Source organism: Aspergillus brunneoviolaceus (assembly GCF_003184695.1).
Source record: "Aspergillus brunneoviolaceus CBS 621.78 unplaced genomic scaffold BO95scaffold_38, whole genome shotgun sequence".
NCBI classification, from domain to species: Eukaryota; Fungi; Ascomycota; class Eurotiomycetes; order Eurotiales; family Aspergillaceae; genus Aspergillus; species Aspergillus brunneoviolaceus.
Window position 1 is genome coordinate 262,569 of NW_020290768.1, and position 16,497 is coordinate 279,065.

General features: G+C 52.0%; 6 protein-coding genes across 6 annotated transcripts; 1 reads left to right on the forward strand and 5 right to left on the reverse strand.

The window, feature by feature from the left end:
- Positions 1–1,596: 1,596 nt before the first annotated feature.
- On the reverse strand, positions 1,597–2,254 carry BO95DRAFT_443388 (uncharacterized protein). The gene has a single exon (XM_025586658.1). The coding sequence runs from the start codon at positions 2,207–2,209 to the stop codon at positions 1,979–1,981; it is 231 nt and encodes a 76-aa protein (XP_025441723.1). The 5' UTR covers positions 2,210–2,254; the 3' UTR covers positions 1,597–1,978.
- Positions 2,255–3,652: 1,398 nt separating this feature from the next.
- On the reverse strand, positions 3,653–6,997 carry BO95DRAFT_443390 (putative PHD finger domain protein). Its single transcript, XM_025586660.1, has 5 exons — positions 6,541–6,997; positions 6,293–6,390; positions 6,005–6,224; positions 5,092–5,937; positions 3,653–5,043 (listed from the first exon to the last, which is right to left on the reverse strand). Exons 1-5 carry the CDS (start codon positions 6,709–6,711, stop codon positions 3,838–3,840), a joined length of 2,541 nt encoding a protein of 846 aa, XP_025441724.1. The 5' UTR covers positions 6,712–6,997; the 3' UTR covers positions 3,653–3,837.
- A 786-nt stretch (positions 6,998–7,783) lies between these two features.
- Positions 7,784–9,413, reverse strand: BO95DRAFT_149830 (Rcd1-like cell differentiation family protein). Its single transcript, XM_025580633.1, has 4 exons — positions 8,859–9,413; positions 8,638–8,793; positions 8,193–8,568; positions 7,784–8,129 (listed from the first exon to the last, which is right to left on the reverse strand). The coding sequence occupies exons 1-4, from the start codon at positions 9,316–9,318 to the stop codon at positions 7,952–7,954; spliced, it is 1,170 nt and encodes a 389-aa protein (XP_025441725.1). The 5' UTR covers positions 9,319–9,413; the 3' UTR covers positions 7,784–7,951.
- Positions 9,414–10,249: 836 nt separating this feature from the next.
- Positions 10,250–12,311, reverse strand: BO95DRAFT_443392 (uncharacterized protein). Its single transcript, XM_025586661.1, has 2 exons — positions 10,722–12,311; positions 10,250–10,659 (listed from the first exon to the last, which is right to left on the reverse strand). The coding sequence occupies exons 1-2, from the start codon at positions 11,818–11,820 to the stop codon at positions 10,583–10,585; spliced, it is 1,176 nt and encodes a 391-aa protein (XP_025441726.1). The 5' UTR covers positions 11,821–12,311; the 3' UTR covers positions 10,250–10,582.
- A 1,110-nt stretch (positions 12,312–13,421) lies between these two features.
- On the reverse strand, positions 13,422–14,207 carry BO95DRAFT_432415 (uncharacterized protein; the record flags this gene model as incomplete). Its single annotated transcript, XM_025585057.1, has 1 exon — positions 13,422–14,207. The coding sequence occupies one exon, from the start codon at positions 14,205–14,207 to the stop codon at positions 13,422–13,424; it is 786 nt and encodes a 261-aa protein (XP_025441727.1).
- Positions 14,208–14,297: 90 nt separating this feature from the next.
- BO95DRAFT_453653 (isopenicillin N synthase family dioxygenase) lies at positions 14,298–16,440 on the forward strand (the record flags this gene model as incomplete). Its single annotated transcript, XM_025588229.1, has 4 exons — positions 14,298–14,320; positions 15,286–15,637; positions 15,727–16,165; positions 16,211–16,440. The coding sequence occupies 4 exons, from the start codon at positions 14,298–14,300 to the stop codon at positions 16,438–16,440; spliced, it is 1,044 nt and encodes a 347-aa protein (XP_025441728.1).
- Between the last annotated feature and the right edge of the window lie 57 nt (positions 16,441–16,497).

Genomic DNA, 16,497 nt, shown 5'->3' on the forward strand with positions numbered 1-16,497 from the left:
CTACGTATGTTAATACTAGTTAGCTACCTTGGTAGGGGGCTTTGTTCTCAAAGCTGCGGAGAGCAGCAGCAGCAGAAAAGCTTCAAATCCCGAACTCAATCACCCAAGCTACTAGCTCTGACTTTCTTTCTCACTAGTAGCACGAAGTCATGCCTCCCCCTTCCTTCCCATTGTATTCCAGGTGCGAGAAAATTCTATAACACGATAACAATCACCTTGTACGCCCAAACAGTTTCAGAGAGTATAGTATAAGTTACCGGTAGATCTGTAGGCATAGGTATGCACATAAAAGTTAACTCTATACCGGACTATACCCCATCAATGATTCATCCCTTCCCCCCTCCCCGTGGCTCTGACATTCTCCTTCCTTTCCGACATGTACAGCACACCGTTATTCATACTTCAGATTCGCCGGACATAAGACTCCTTCCTAAACCGATCAGCCCCAAGAAAAAGCAAAATGCAACCACAGCAACTAAACAGCTGGAGCGTTAGCCGAGAAGAGTCTATACCCGTTTGATGCCCAGGCCGGATTTTGCCGCCAATCAGATGCTCGCCGGCTTTATTAGGCAGTACATTTCCGAGTCGGAGATCGCTGCATGAAGTCATACTCTCCACCTACCTAATATTTGAGTATACTTGCTGTCGATGAGATGCGCTGTGTTGGCGGTTACTGCTGCATGCAGGAGGAGGTGAGAAAAAAGATACTGTGCATATTGTCTATGTATCGATTGACCTGGTAACCTCAAAAAAGGGGGTTCTAGCTACGGAGTACGTTGGCTGCAAGTAGATTCGTTTTTTCGAGAGGTGCACTGTAGTACATATAGGAACATATAGGACACCCTTTGGATGCATCATTGCAGGTCTCGCTGTGGATTGTACATATGTACTATACTACTGCACCATCGTATACTTAGAGGGGACGTAGCTAGAATACTGTCCTGTATATCTACTGTACATAGAATATGACCTCGGCCTTGATCGAATATGCGTGAGTATATCATTGATATAAGTCCTAGCTTATCTCTTCCCCCACCCGAGGCGCACCCCCCCACACATCCCAGGATTAGAAATCAGTGCGTGGGAGGACGTTAACTATTGTCAGGCATGTAGTTAATACTGTATGTGCCTAAGCGAAGAGCATACGACATAGCACGATCTTTCCCCTCCCCTCCCTTACCCTTACCGATCGGCAATAATGAATGAGATTGTTTTTCGCAGAGTTTGTCGGATGGGTTTGCCGAGAGGACCCTGCCTTCCCTCCTTCCCTCCCTCCTTCCTTCCTTCCGACTGAGGTATCCATCGACTGATCAGCTGTATGTAGTAGCTCCTTCCGTTTCGCTCACCTTCCCCCTCATTGAAAATGATCAGTACTACTACATGCCTAATCTCAGGTGCATCATACCGACCTCCTCCCAATCACGCCATACAACCCTCTCCATCTACTCCAGTGTATGCACATACACATCCAGCTCTAGAGAAGAGAGCAACCACTACAAAACAAGAACAGAGCAAGTGGGTCACAGCAAAGTGGAGAGAGAGAGAGAGAGAGAGAGAGAGGGAGGGAGGGAGGGAGAGAGGGAGGGAGGGAGAGAAGGCAACTATTCTAGTGTCTTTTCTGCAGGACTTCTGCAGCATCTCACATAATGAGTTTGTCCGTCGCTGGTTTCTTTTTCTCCTCTTTCCCCCCCTCTCATCCCCTCTCTCATTTGCTGGCCTTTGCTTGCCAATCTGCAGCAGGAGATCCTGGACCCTCAAGGAGCAGGGAAAGGTCCAATCATCAAAATCCATGCAGAGATAGGAAGAACAGAGGACTAACCTGTTTGCTCCGGAGTTCTAGGTGGGCCCAGTCAACAGGACTATTGTTCATTCTGCACAAGCATCACAAGCACATGATTCGTCTACCTTTCGTCTACCTTACTCTTTCGCCCCCCACCCCTCCACTGCAATTGTTGCCAGCTCGCTAGAAGCCGACCAGTCAGATTGGCAAGATGGTATGGTCAGGAGGGATGGTCGGCACGGCCAGCGCCGTAGGGGCCGTCGGGCGGATGGGACAACAGACACGCGGCCGGATGGCGGATGGACGGAGATCCTGGCAGACCAAATCCAGACGGGGAACAGGGCTTCGATGGAGAGCACATCCAGACAGCTGGAGGCACGAACAAGACCGTCCTAGGCAAGGCAAGCGCAAGGCAAGGGGACGTGCCATCGTGCCCGTCGTCGTCAACGTCCTTTCTTCCATCCACCCACCCACCCACCCTGATCCTGCTCTGCGCTCCCCTGTCCTGCCAGTCGGCAGTGCTTTCCACCCACCCTCTCCACCGTTACATCACTGTCGCCCTTTCCCCTTCCCCTGGGAAGCTAATCTAGCTGCCGCCACCTGCAGTTACGGACGTGCAGAATGTTAGGCCTGCCTGATGCAGGACCCGACTTCATTAGTGCAGAATATTTGACAGGTGACTGCGACCAAAAGGTGCTGACGCTTGACAGGGGTTATTCACCGTGCTAAATAGTCCACCTATAGCTAGGTGACTGTCGCGCAGAAGAAGAAACAAATAGTTAGGTGCAGATCCTGGAAGTCGTTTCACTTCACCCTGGGCTGTTTATTGCTCCTGCGGCTGATTAATCCGCTGTGCAGCAGTCTCAACAGGTCTCATCCTACGGGGAGGTGAGATGGTCCGCACTTCTGTACTTTGTATGGCAACTCGTGTCGAGGCAGAGGAAAAAGGTATATGCAGAAACAGGTGTGTCATTGCTCCGTTCTTGGTTAGTTATCTGGACTATTCGCATTCGAGCAAGCTGTCGGCAGGGAACGAAGAAAAGCGACTATCGAAAGTCCTGGCATGAACCAGGCTAGACCTATTCGTCTGCCATATACCACAAGCGCAAATCTTGTAGACGCGGTACACAGTTCGGGGAGAACACAAGATGGCGGCGGAAAGTTACCCTCTTCTCGATCGCTAGATGGGTTAAATGTCTATGGTCCGATCTGAGAAAAGCTTCAGCGGGACCGATCCTATCAAGCTTCAGGCCTAATCGAGCGGGAGAAGCCGTGATTCCGATCCCCTAAAATCGACCATTAAGGTTCCCGACTCGACTGAGCTTGTTTCCTTTTCTGGTAGGTATCTAATTCAACTTGGAACAGAAATACTCTTGATTGAAATGTAGGTAGGCCCTGTGTGAACTGAACTAGCTAGCGAACTTCAAGCGTGGCGTATGATGATTCCGAAAAGAAAATTCAGTATATGCTCCCTCACCCCTTTCCTTATCTATGGTTTGTATTTGGTTGTTCCGAATGCCTGCAACGCCCTGACCTCTCTCTAAACCAGAAGAAGATATTCGGAGCACAAGGGGAAACAAAAAGGAAAGTAGAAACTGTATCCGGTGCCCCAACCCAAGCAATTCCAGTCGAAGCAAAATGAGATGTGGAAAAAAGAAGTTGTGTGTTAAGACAAGGTAGGTAGGCCAGAGCACAAGACTCTGACGAGTGAGAAGATTGGGGAGACAGTTAGATAGATGTGCGTAGTAGGTATGAAACGACACGTCCGGCTGCATTCACCGACAGGGGTTTAGCTGGGAAGCAGTCCAGCAGGCAAACAATAAGACGAGTCTACGTCAGCTCATACCTATGAAGCACCGCCCGCCCCCCCCTCCCTGCTGCTTCAGACGACAACAACCCCTGCCGGATAAATGGAACATGCCAGGTCTTTTCAAGCGGTCAAGGAATCTTATAGTAGTCACAATCAAAGATCCGCTTTAGAGCCAATCCGCTTTTGTCCAATGCAAACACGTATCAGGCGACGAATGTGACAAAAAACAAATCGATTCTAATGCCCTTTAATTCGGACCAGACGGTGTAGAGGTTGTCCCGGGCTTAGGCGCCACCGCAGGTGGTCCCAGCGGCGGTATGCGGTTGAGGGAAGGCGACGACATGATCGATTGCTGGCCGTTCAGTTGCGCCGCCTGCTGTCGCAGGGCATTCTCCCTCTGCCGGCGCTCCTCTTGCTCCGGGGTCATGCACTTAATTGGCGGCGGGATCGGCGCGTCGGGCGAGCTTCGGCCCATCAACTTGGGGCTGGGCTCGAGTTTCTGGATCGGCGGAAGGACGGGCGCGCCGGCGATGCTGCCCGAGGTCATGGGCCGGGGCGACTGCTTGGTCGGGCTGATCCCGGAGAAGGGCACGCCGTGCGAGCTCTGCGGCGGCGACGACCGGCTGCCACCACCGCCGGTAGGTGTGGCGATGAAGGACGGTCGGCCGTTGCTGAGTGGGGGCAGCGGGACATTGCTGTTGCCCGTGTTGGGGCGTGGAGTCTGATGCTGGCCGTGCGGTGTCCAGGGAGCCACACGGTCCGAAGATGCCCCGGGCGGAAACCCTGCAAGCGGACCGACGTCGCGGTTTCCCTGGGTCGGTGACATAGAGGGACGGTTTTGGATGGGAGACGGAAGGGTTGGGCTGTGTACGGAATGAGATGACGATGGGCGCCGTCCAAAGAGACCGCCGCCAGTGAAGGATTCACGACCGTTAAGCGGCAGCTGCATTGAAGGAAGTTTGGGGGGCAGTTCCTTGGATGCTGGAGTAAAGCCATTCATGCCTTTTGACGGGGAGAATGGAGCCCGAGGGGAACTCAACGGCGCTGCATGCGCAGACGAGGGTCGGCGCTCGGGAGATGCTGGGGGCAAAGAGGGATATTGATCAGAAGTCCGAGAGATCATGTGTGGTAGGGATGGTAATTGTTTTGAAGGAGATTCAACTGAAGGCATGGGGCCAGTAGACTGAGCTTGTTTCGTGGCTGGAAGGGGGGATGTTTCCGCGTCCCTGATCTTCTGCTCGCCGTCGGCAGCGCCTGAGGGTGAATTTGAGGAACCGAGTCGGAATTTCAACGGCGGAATCTTGGGCTTCTTCGCCTCCTCATCGCGCCTCTTGCAGTCATCGCAGACAAAATGGAAATCTTCGCGCTCGGCCTCGTGTTTAGGGATACCAAGACACTTGCTGTGTTGCCACACATTGCACTTTTCGCATGCGACGCTATGAGAACCATCATCCTACCTTGAATTAGCAGACGCGTCTTATCATCGGCGCTTGAGACTTACCAGGTTCTGACCGTGGACACCGCAGCCCGAGCAATCAAATGTCCACTGATCTTCTTGGGAAAGATCTTCGAGATTCTTCCGGTATCTTTCCATCTCAGCCCTGAGATGCCTCTCGGATGCTCGACTCTCGCCTCGCTCGACCTTCTTGTGCTCTTCCTCAATGCGCTGCAATTCGTTTTCGTGCAGAATCCGCTTGCGCTCGCGATCCTTGGTACGCTGCTCACGAGTGATGATGCGCGAGCGTCTCTCTGCCTCAAGCTTCTTCAGTCTTTCTTCCTCCTTGAGAGCCACGGCTAATTCAGTTTCCCGTTTACGCGATGCCTCAATAGCCTCGCGCTCTTGTCTCTCTTTCTCCGCCTTTCCGGCAAGTCGACTGGACCGCTTGGCGCCCGCAAGCAGCTGCATGTTGGCAAGTTCCTTCTCACGCTTGACCTTTTGTCGCTGATGGGACTCTTCTTCCTTTTCGATGATGGGAAGGACCTGCTCCACAATCCGATCACGGAGAATCTTCTCATCGGGATCCCTGGTCTTTTGGATCGTCTCCAGGAATTGCCGGTAGTCCGAGAGGGTGATAGCAATGCATTCCCACTGCATATCTGCGAAGGGATCCTTGGAAACTTCCCCGTCCGCGGCACCATCATTCTCCTCTTCGGACTCTTCCACAGGGTCAGCCCCAGTCACCTTTCTCCGTTTGGACGCTCTGACCGCCCGGGCGCTCTTTCTCCTAGACTTGCTCTTGACCGGCTTGGGTGCTGGGATCGGGGGATCGGTCCGACGATAGAGTCTGTTGTCGTCCAGGATGTAATAGTATCGTCCATCGCGATCGTAGCCTATCTCTTCAATGCGCTAGGAACGGAATCCAAAAGGTGAGCGACTTGAGCATCACGAAATCTCTCCGCAGGGAGGCACCTACCCATTGTGTCTGATCCAACTCGCGCTGTTCCGGCATCTTGTCACGGATGCGGTCGGGGTTCCAGAAAGTCCAAATGGACAGCTGGTGGAGAACGCGAAGCTTCAAGAACACATCAAACTCCAAGAACCTATTGGGAACCTCGTCATATCCAAAGGGGTTCGTGATATGGGGGGCCTTCGCGTTGTACTGGCGTCGCGTATACTCATCGAAGTTGTCGAACCTAAGAGCAACAAGGACATGGCGTCAGCAGTAACACACAGGTAAGTTGGGTCCAAGACTGTGACGTACGTGAGGCCACGATGCGACGACACCCATTTGAGGAGACAAAGTCCGATCTCCAGGAGTTTTTCTGACGACTCCGGCTTCATACACTCATTTTCTAGGTCCTAGAAAGCAAACGCGAAGCGCAAAATGTCAGTTGATTGCGAAGAAAGCGCGACCGGAGGATTAGAGAATAGCAACGAGAGCAGCCCGGGCCAAAGAAAAAAAAATAATAAATGAAGGAAACCTCAGCCGCACGGATGATGCACCCATACCTCAATTCCAAAATCCTCATCAATCTTCATAGGTTTCCCAAAAATGGCGATGTACTGCATGAGATTCGCAAATTCCCAGCAGTTCCGCAGCTTCTGAAGGAGGCCCTGTTCCTCAGGTGGCTGCTCCGGAGCAGCATCCGCCTCGGAGCGGGCGCGCTTTCGCGATACCATGACGGCGGATCAAGACCATCAAAGGCGCCGCAGCGCAAGACAAGGTTCCGACGGGAGCGGCGAATCCGCTTCTGCAGTGAGAGGGGGGAGATTTTGTGATCGGTTGGAACGTAAGTAATGATATGATATGATACGTGGGAGATCACGAGAGTAAATTGCACAGAAGGTGGCTCAATGTAACAAGCGGAGGGGAGGGCAAGGGCGTGATCGACGGGATGGTGGGTAGTTTAGTAGTTACTGAGTAGACACAGGAAATCGTTCGCCAGGGCGGGCGGGCGTGTGTTCGTTCGGGGCTGGGCTGGCTGAAGAGATGAATGAGCTCACAGGCCCGTCCGTCTCACTGCGGCGCGTCGAGACCACCGGTCAGGTGACGTGGTTTGGTTTGGTTTGGTTTGGTTCGTTTGATAGTGGCGCATCGATAAGCCCTTCATTCCAATATTGATTCACCCCTCTGTTCAAGGCTGCAGGCTGCGCTTCTGTAAATAGTAGATTTTGATATTAACTAAGAATAAAGAGGCAGTATGCATGCGATGGTAAAGAAAAAATAAGAGAAAAGTAAAGAAAAAAAAGATGAAGCCCATCAACAACAATTGCACACATTATAGCCAGATGGAAGTTTTCACACAGCAGACAGAAGCAGAACCAGCTTAATACAACAGAAAGTAAAAGAAAGAGGAATAAAAACAACAACTAAATCTTGGTATCTCGCTCAAAGAGGGTCTATCTCACTCAGATGGAGGATGTGGAAAGGGGATCATAGAGGAGAAGCAAAATGCACAAAGACAAATAGCGCCATCCGTATCCACGCCACCGCACAGCCAAACCATTGTGACCGAAATGGAAAAGAAGTGTTCAACACTGGGGGCAATGTAAAAGAGAAACAGGGGGGAAGAATGAAGTTATAACAAAATCACAGTAGGCCCAGAACAGATAAGCCCAGGCAATGCGAATAGAAAACAGCAAACCCTTTGATAACAATGGACACAGAAACCCCAAGCGCAAGCGGTGGTCCCCTACCTAGATTTTTTCCCTTCCCTCTTGATCGCCTTCATCTCCATCCTCTTCCGGTGGGGGTTTTTTTATCTCGATCTTATATTTTCATCTCGTCAATGCATTGCCATACCACGAACTTTGCGCCTTGTAATCCATGTTTCGCCTAGAGCCGGTCCCATGCATGTCGTAAGGTGGTCAAATATACCAAGTAATAAATCAAAAGAGAAAAAGATGCTTTTGAGACTTTTTACATGGCAACACCCGGTGCGCCGTCGGAGACATTATCCGAGAGGTTGATGAGGAGCTGCGCCAGGCAACGCTTGGTGGCAGCGTCATCACGGAGGACGGAGGAGAAGGTCGCATCTCGCAGCGGTTCGGGAAGACACTGTCGCAGAGCTTCCCGCGCTCTGCTGTTGTCGCTCAACCTGTTCAACCGTTAGCACGTGTGATTTATACGGGGCGGGGTATGACGGAGAAAGTAGGCTTACCGAAGGAAACAACGTACGACATGTTTGAGAAGCCGAACAGTCTGTTGCTCCACTAGTTGAGTAACCATATTACTTAAGACGGTACCCACGGCATAGAATCTTTCGTAGGTCGCGCAGATGTACGCCAGGCCGATATCGTCGAGGAGAATTTTTTGCACAATGAAAATCGCGACCGTCTTGCTCAGCTCGGAGCCCGTCTCCATGATGCGAAGGCAGAGGGGGATGATTTCGGTGGTGAGAAGGAAGTTGATAACATCAGAGGAGTCATTCTTGACCAGGGCTCCGATCACTCCGAGCGAGGTGAGGCGAAGGTATTCGAAAGGGCGCGACTTGGACGTCGTGTTGAGGAAGGGGTATAGAAAAAGAGGAATGTGCGCTATGTGAGCAAGAGCGATAAAATGTCAGAAGTGCTTCATGGCTGTGAGACTTTCAGAGGGCCACGTACCGTTCAGAAATAGAGTACGGGTTTCGTTGTGGGAAGCGACACACTGAAGCAGAGCCAGCGCATTGCAAACTCGATTCGAGGCCGCGGCAGTGAGCTGAGAAGGATTCAACAGCGGGTATACAGAGATGATCTCTTGAAGTAGTGCAGTCATGACTCCTAGAGGTCCGGACCATGTTAGTTGCCACCCAGATTGGTGAAGCAGGCCAGCATCGAGACCATACCGAAAGAATGCCAAATCACCAGCGCGAGCTCCGGAACCTGCTCTCTCTTCTTGCTGAGCTCCATGAGAGCCGCCTCTCTGCGATTCGGATCCAGGAGTTCTGCGACCCAGATGAAGACCTTGCGGTTCTCGTCGCTGATCCCGCCATCCATTACCGACACCGCACCCGACAAAGCACCATCCCCACCTAACCCTCCAGCACCGGCTCCCTGGGAAGGGTTACCAGCACCGGCATTTCCTGCCATAGCGATCCGGGTGTAGTGTTGTTGTTGAGCGGCGGCGGCAGCGGCAGCGGCCGCCTGAACTTGGGCATGCTGTTGGGCGGCCAAAGAATGCTGCTGTTGCTGAGCCTGGTGCGGGTGGGCTTGGTGGTGCTGCTGCTGATGTTGCAGCCACGAGGGATCAGCCTGCGGGTACTGATGCTGATGAGAAAAAACGTGCTGGGTCTGCGTTTGAAGCATGACGGGGTTGGCGAAGACTCGGAGCACAACGGGGACTCGTAATCCTCAGGAGGGAAGACCTTGGAACAGCCCTGGGCGGATAAAAACCGGACTAAGACAGGGAATGTCGAGGGAAGTGTTCAGAGTGTGTCAAGAAGCCAAGCTCGAGATTGTACTCATGGATATAGGCTATGTACACTGGGTGTGTATGTTATCGTGGGGGGGTGGAGGTTGTGGTGTTTGGGAGGGGGCGAAGTTGATTTGAATGTCGAGGTGGTGGTGAGGAGGACGGAGGGTGGAATTGATGAATGAATGAATTGGAATGGACTTCCAGTTGGGACTTGAACTTGAGACTACGGGAGGCGGGGAGGCACTGGTTCCGCCCGGGCAGTTTGTGCCGTGCTTACTACTACCACGGAGTACTGAGAGAGGAGTAACTCAGTACAGCACAGTAGTGAATTAGTTGGAGGAAGAAGCCGACCCTCGGAGTTTCGCCTGGACCCTTTTCTTGGAACAACTCCCCGAGTCCTAAGATCTGAGACAAGTCAATGATCGCCCTCCTTCAAGCAATGTGATACATGCTTTGCTTTTTTCTTTCTTTTTCAGACCGGAGTACGGAGTACTTGAGTCGACCCCATGTCATTTTCCTCCCAGCCCGTCCTCGGACCGTTGATAGGCGCCTTGCAGGTTACACCGTGAGAAATGCGCACGAGTTGATCTGGCAGGTGCATGATTATCTTTGTCGCCAACTCGGAACTCAAGCAATAGTACTCTCAGGCTCTCAGGCTCGATGCAGCTTGCGCGTGTGGCCATCTTATTTGCCGGCCTCAGAGGGAATAGTACTATACTGTACACCGGTACATGCCGGCAAAATGCAAGATAACAAAACAGCATAGTTCCGGTCTACTGCTTGCTCACCTTTTTTTCATTGTCTTCAAAGCAATGTCTGATTAGATTATCTCATATCATATCTTTCATTGATTTCATATTTACATTTGCCTTGCCAGGTCTTCCATCGATTGGGAAAAGAAACATCGCAATCATCCGAAACATTAGCACATCGCAGGGGTTTGCATAACAACATGACAACATAAGGCATCATCATACATAGAAAGTCCTTCAGCCAGAAAACTGAAGAAAACGTCATAATACACACGCCGGGAACCTGATAGAGCGCCGATTCATGCAAACAGCTTGTGAGAATAAGCAAGAAAGAGAAAAGAAAGGGGTCCATTGTGACCAGGAAATCATGTTCAAAGTTCGTCGAGTTCGTTCCGTCAATTCATCATCTTCGTGAGCGCGTACGAGATCGTCTGGAGCGTCTTGTCTCTCTTGTGCGCCGGTCATCAGTGATTTCGCTGCCTAAAAAGTATGGGGTCAGCATTCCGAATGACATCAATCTCGCAAGAATGCGCAGCGCTTACCGTCGTTGGTATAATAGTCGGAGTAGTAGTAATAACTACTTGGGTATGTGTAATCCGTCTTCTCATCGTCGTCGCGGTGGTCTCTGCTTCTCTTCAAGCCCAGGCACAGTGCAAGCGCACCCAGTATGATTCCAATGGTAGCCAAACCATTCCAGGAAGACTTCTTCTTCTCCCCTGCAGTCGATGCTGCTGCCGCTGCTGGCCGGCTTCCGAACCAGGTCCGTCCTTCGGGCCGAGCGGCGCCATGCGCATGCGAATGACGATGGTAACGCTCTTCGACGTAGGTCGTCTCCTTTCTCTTTCGACGACCGCAGCCCAGACATGCAAAGAGCGAGTCCAGAATACCACGGCAGCACAGGCAAGCGCATAGTAGCAGCAGCAGGATGACGCCGGCAATTGTTCCGATGACGATGCCTGCAATCGCACCACCACTCAATCCACCACTTGAAGCCTTCATTCCGATCACCGTTGAGCCGGCCGTGTTGACGGGAGCAATGAAACCCTGGGTGGTTGTTATCGAGGCCGTGTGTGTGGCTGTCGATAAAGTCGTGCCTCGGACGGCCGGCGTGGCAGTCTCCGTGGCCCAGATGGATGTACTTCCCAAGATACACTGGTTGCTGTAGCAGACGTACGCAGGGCCGCAGCAGTCACTACCGCAGATGGTCTCCCCGACGCTGGCATCGCAGCTGGAGCCGGAAGAAGTCGCCGAGATATAGCTGCTCCATGTGGATGTGAACGTAGCAGTCTCCGTCTCGGTTCGGACATAGGTTGTGGTGAAGTACTCCCAGCTGCCGCCGCTGCCAGCACTTACGCACTCGGCTTGGCCATTGCTGTTGGTACTACATGACTCGCTGGAGCTGCAGCAGAGCTGGCTATAGTAGCCGCAGGGATTTGCGCAGCGTTTCTCTAGGACTGTGCCATTCGCATAATCGTGCTCTTCGTACTCCAAGGTCGTCGCAATTGCGGTTGGGGCTGTAGTCGCCGTCGCCGTCGCCGTCGCAGTTGCAGGCGCAGTGTCCGGTGAGATCGCCGTCACGGCCTGAAGGTTTAGTAAAGGGAATATAGATATGGCCGACTGCAGTATGCGGGACATATGCATGGCGAAGAGAGAACGTCTGATTAGCGATGACAGCCACGAGGGGGGCGTATACTGGGGCTCTGGAATGTTTTCTGAATTCCGATCGCTCTCAGCGATGTCCAGGATTCAGGCTTATCACAACACCCGTGTCAACGGCCCCGTAGTATGGTAAACGAGCTTCATACAACGGACAAAAGCATACAGTAAACAAAGCCAAGCAATGGACTGGAATGCAACTGTCAATAGTGTGGATATGAGAAAACGAGAAAAATCTCTCCGCGCAAGCAAGAATGAGCAAAGAGTCAGAGAGAAAGAGAAGGCGGGGGGGGGAGAGAGAGAGAGAGTAAACTGAACTAGACCGAGGAAGAGCTGTTCATGCAGTCGAGTTTCCGACGTCTCCCTTCCTGTCTTTTGATCCCAGCCTCCGTGCCGTCGTCTCCCCAACCACCGCAATTTATGCGACAGCAACCGCCAATCACTGCCAACCCGCAATGAAGGAGCTGGAAGGAGTCATGATTGTCAACTTACCACTTACGCTTCATCAGATTTAAAAATGGAAATTCGGGAGGCTGGGATACCCCCACTCAGTGCACTTGTTGCCCCTCCGGAGTGCACTGGTCAATTGCTCCAGTTCCCACTGCCCCTCCCGTCTACTCAGTCTATCATTCACCCGCCGCTTGCTTTCTTGAATTTCTCCCCCTCTTTGCTGGAGGTTCCTGACAGCGTCATCATCCTTTTGCACCAGTCACCCTCATGCTGGGCAAAAATATACGCAAATTAAGGAATTTAGCCTGCGAAACAATGTTTGGGCTCCACCCCTCTAGAGGATTTCTCCGTGACGAGACTGAGAGTCGGTCTGGCCATGGTCTTCCCTGATTTGATGCCCGGGTGGAAGTTCTGTCAGGTACTGACTGCATGTCTGACTCTCTGACCACACATCCGTCACAAATCAGGTATTCAGGCATGGAGACCACTGCACCAGCACCTCCTACGTGTCGTCCGAGGACCAATTTAATTCCTTACTTGGGCAGTGATTCTTTTGGCGTATGAGTGATGCAGTAAGCTACCTTGGATCTGACCTATGATCTGTGACCTCCAATCTATACCACGGACCCAGTTTGTTAGTATGTTCCGCTCGTCACCGGTCTAGAAAGCCCTATTTATAACAATGCGTTGGTGAAGCGGTGTGTGGCACCCACCCCCGTATGCGCACATCAGACCAGTATGGATCTCGTTGTCGTATTCCCACTTCAGAGACCTGGTCCGAACTAGAATCGTGCTCGGGCTATACTTTATTTTATGAGACAATATAACACTTCATCTTGTGTGTGCATTGATGCTATCTCATTGTCATTCTTATGTACAAGATTCTCCGCGAATACATCACAGTCATGTTAGCCTTAAAACTTCCGAACATAGCACATCATCGTCACATCATTTCATAAACCAGATCCCATATATAAGCGTCAAAAGCTCGAAGCCTGCCAAGAGTTTCGAAACTGGTCATCAATTGTCATCCCATTCGCATCCCAACCAATTCAGTCATAAATTGCCAGCAAGCATATATATCCAAATTCCGTACGTTATCGACATGAAGCCCGGTACCCTGTAGGACGACAACTTCACATGAACATTCCAGCCACTCCGATAAACATACCGAAGAGAAGGTCCTCGAGGCTGGAAGTGCGTCTGGGTCCTGTCGCTCGGTTCTCGTAAACGCCGGTAGTGTAGGCCGCGCAGTATCCGATTTCCAGGCCATGGCAAGCCTCCAGACTGAGACTAGAGCATGTCGACATAGCTGCTGAGACGCCTGCCCGGGTTGTCCCCGAACCGCCGTCTACGGCAACCGTCACTGCATACCCGCCCCCGAGCTGTGACAGACAGCCAGTGTACTCGCTCTGACATAAGGAGTAGTAGGATGTGCAGACCTGGGCATTGGCGAACGAGGTCGGGATGACGACGAATGGGTAGGCGGCGGCGAGAGTTGAGCCTGTGAGAGTGACACTGGTCGGCCCGGCAGTGGTTTGCGTAGCGCTTGCTGTCTGAGGGAATCGGAAGCTACTAGTAGAACCTCCGACCACGACTCTTCCGGTGCCAGTGGCAGAAAGCGTCCCCGTGCAGCTAGCTCCGGTCGGGCAGCAGGCGATATTGTTGGCATCGTCGCGAGTACAGATGGTATTGTCCTTGCAGCAGATATCGGAGTGGCCCAGCTTGGAACAAGTGTCATAACCGGAGGGACAGTTGCCGTCTCGCTTTCTGAGAATCTGCAGCACCTCGAATGCTCTGCGTCTAGACTCTGCAACTTGGGGCTGCGAGAATGGCAGTGTCTCGATCGAAGGTGCTGCTGTCTCTATCGATAAAGCCGTCGAGGCGAGGAATGCGACCGAGATCCACCCGAAAAGCTTCATTCTTGAAGGGCTAGGGCTGTTGTGCGCCCGCCAAATCGTATCGAGAATGGATGTGTAGCGTGGATTTAGGACTGTGAATTGGTGCTCACAATGGCTGCCGTTTCGCGATCAGTGTAGGTACCTTCGACTTTGATCCGATGCGATAGTTGCAGAGCGATCAACAAACTTCTCGAAGCGGCCGAGACAATCTATAGATAAGGGAGAGGTTAGCTATCGCTGAAATGGGGTTCATAGCAAATTATGAACTCAACCAGGCTGCAAAAGGAAGACTCACAAGGTGACTGACTGAAAGTAAACCCTTCACCTTCTAGCCTATGAATTGGAGCAATCAAGTCTGCAGCGGATCAGGGTGGGTGATGGAAAGCTGGCGCTGCATCTTCCGGCCGTTCAGGCAGCGGCGTCTCCACTAGAGACTAGAGTTCCCCTGCCACAGCAACGGACCGGCGCCCGCGGTGGTTTCTAATCCCGGGCCTCCTCCTGCCTGCCGCCCATGTTGGAATAAGAATAATGGAGCCCGCTTGTTCTCCTATTTTTGGCCAAGTGAACCATCCTACTCTAGGTACGGGACGGTGTGGTCAGGAAACGCCCCGGGTGTCCGCCGGCGGCCCCTTCGCTCCCTTGGCTAATGGATGATGTGGATAATGTCTTCTGCTCCATTACCAACGATCAATTGATAGGCAGGGTCCTGGTGATGTCATTCCATCCCATACCTACGTACCTCCAACCTCCCCCACACCATAAACCACTCGAAGCGATACACAAGAATTGGTTGCTGTACCCTGCCTGCTAAATTCAATCACACGAAACTTATTTGCTCGCTTGTATTCCCAATCCAGCGTGTCAATTCGAGGGTTGCGATCATACAAATCGAGAAAGATGGTCAGGCATGTGACTGGGGAGGGGCTTGCTGATTCATATGTGAGATGAACACGAAGGAGCCTTACCTTCCAGCTCCAATAATCTGCGCACTTTACTCCCTGCCACTCATGCTCAAACTGACACATTGATAAAGACACCCACGCTGCTAACTGGCAGAAAAAAAACCCCCCCTAGCTTGGACCAGCATGTCTTCAATCAGCGAACCTACTCCCATGACAATCCCCATCGTGGATTTCAAAGCATGGTTCAACACTGAAGATGAAGCCGCCCGCCGACGGGTTGCACAAGAGCTTGTGGAAGCATGTCAGCGAGTCGGCTTCGTCTACATCATCAATCACTCTCTACCTGAGCATGTCCTCGACTCGACCTTTGACTGGATGAGACGCTTGTTCGAGCTCCCGAAGGACATTAAGATGCAAGCACCTCATCCTGAGGGGTGGGCAGTGCATCGAGGATATTCCTGGCCGGGATTGGAGAAAGTTTCCCAAACCATCAGCACTGGGGACGATGAAGAGACACGGCAGAGGCTGAGAGAAGTGCCAGATGTCAAGGTGTGTCTGATGGTTCACCGTATCGACCCTGCATAGTCCCTTGAAGCAGTCCTAGAATGTTATGTCTTAACGACGTTGGACTCTTGTAGGAAATTTACGATATTGGAAGTGAAGAGAACACTGCTCAACCAAACCAGTGGATCCCCGAAGAGGCATTGGCGGGCTTCCGCAGCTTCATGAATCGGTTCTACTGGGATTGTAACGGGTTAGGCATCGAGATTCTCCGCGCTCTTGCCCTTGGCTTGAACCTGGACAATGAGAATCATTTGGCCCAAAGGCACTCAGGCCAGAACAATCAGTTGCGACTCCTACACTATCTACCGGTTTCAGCAGATGATCTTGAAAAAGATCGGGTAGCTCGATGCCCTGCACACACCGACTGGAGCTCAATCACAATGCTTTTCCAGGATGATTGCGGTGGCTTAGAGGTGGAAGACATCTCTCAGCCCGGCAACTTCGTCCCCGCTGCTCCTGTCAAGAATGCAATCGTCATGAATGTTGGAGATCTCTTGCAGCGATGGAGTAATGGTTGGTATATTTCTCTTGAACTGTAGATTAAGCTGACTCGTACAGATCGTCTTCGGTCTACCAATCACCGGGTCAGACTCCCGCAGATATCCGATCGCTTTGAGGGCAGTAATCGTATGACGCGCGAACGCTTTTCCATTCCGTACTTCATGGCTCCAGACCCTGATTCGGTCATCGAGTGCATTCCATCATGCATGAGTGAGGATGAACCGGCCAAGTACGAGCCGATCACTCAAGCAGGCTACAATCAGATGCGAGCATCGATGATGTATTAGGTTTGATTCAATTTGAAACAACATTGAGCGCAAATCTTCAACCAAGGTCATTTCCAC

Excerpts from the sequence above, each read along its gene's own strand:
- BO95DRAFT_443388 (XM_025586658.1), bottom strand. The coding sequence starts at position 2,209 with ATGGCACGTCCCCTTGCCTTGCGCTTGCCTTGCCTAGGACGGTCTTGT.
- BO95DRAFT_443390 (XM_025586660.1), bottom strand. The coding sequence starts at position 6,711 with ATGGTATCGCGAAAGCGCGCCCGCTCCGAGGCGGATGCTGCTCCGGAG. Across the intron at positions 6,391-6,540 it reads ATGAGGATTTTGGAATTGAG|GACCTAGAAAATGAGTGTAT; the intron begins GTATGGGTGCAT and ends TTTGCTTTCTAG. Across the intron at positions 5,044-5,091 it reads GTGTCCACGGTCAGAACCTG|GATGATGGTTCTCATAGCGT; the intron begins GTAAGTCTCAAG and ends AATTCAAGGTAG.
- BO95DRAFT_149830 (XM_025580633.1), bottom strand. The coding sequence starts at position 9,318 with ATGCTTCAAACGCAGACCCAGCACGTTTTTTCTCATCAGCATCAGTAC. Across the intron at positions 8,569-8,637 it reads CCGTACTCTATTTCTGAACG|CGCACATTCCTCTTTTTCTA; the intron begins GTACGTGGCCCT and ends TTGCTCACATAG. Across the intron at positions 8,130-8,192 it reads GTCGTACGTTGTTTCCTTCG|GTTGAGCGACAACAGCAGAG; the intron begins GTAAGCCTACTT and ends ACGGTTGAACAG.
- BO95DRAFT_443392 (XM_025586661.1), bottom strand. The coding sequence starts at position 11,820 with ATGCATATGTCCCGCATACTGCAGTCGGCCATATCTATATTCCCTTTA. Across the intron at positions 10,660-10,721 it reads CGACTATTATACCAACGACG|GCAGCGAAATCACTGATGAC; the intron begins GTAAGCGCTGCG and ends CATACTTTTTAG.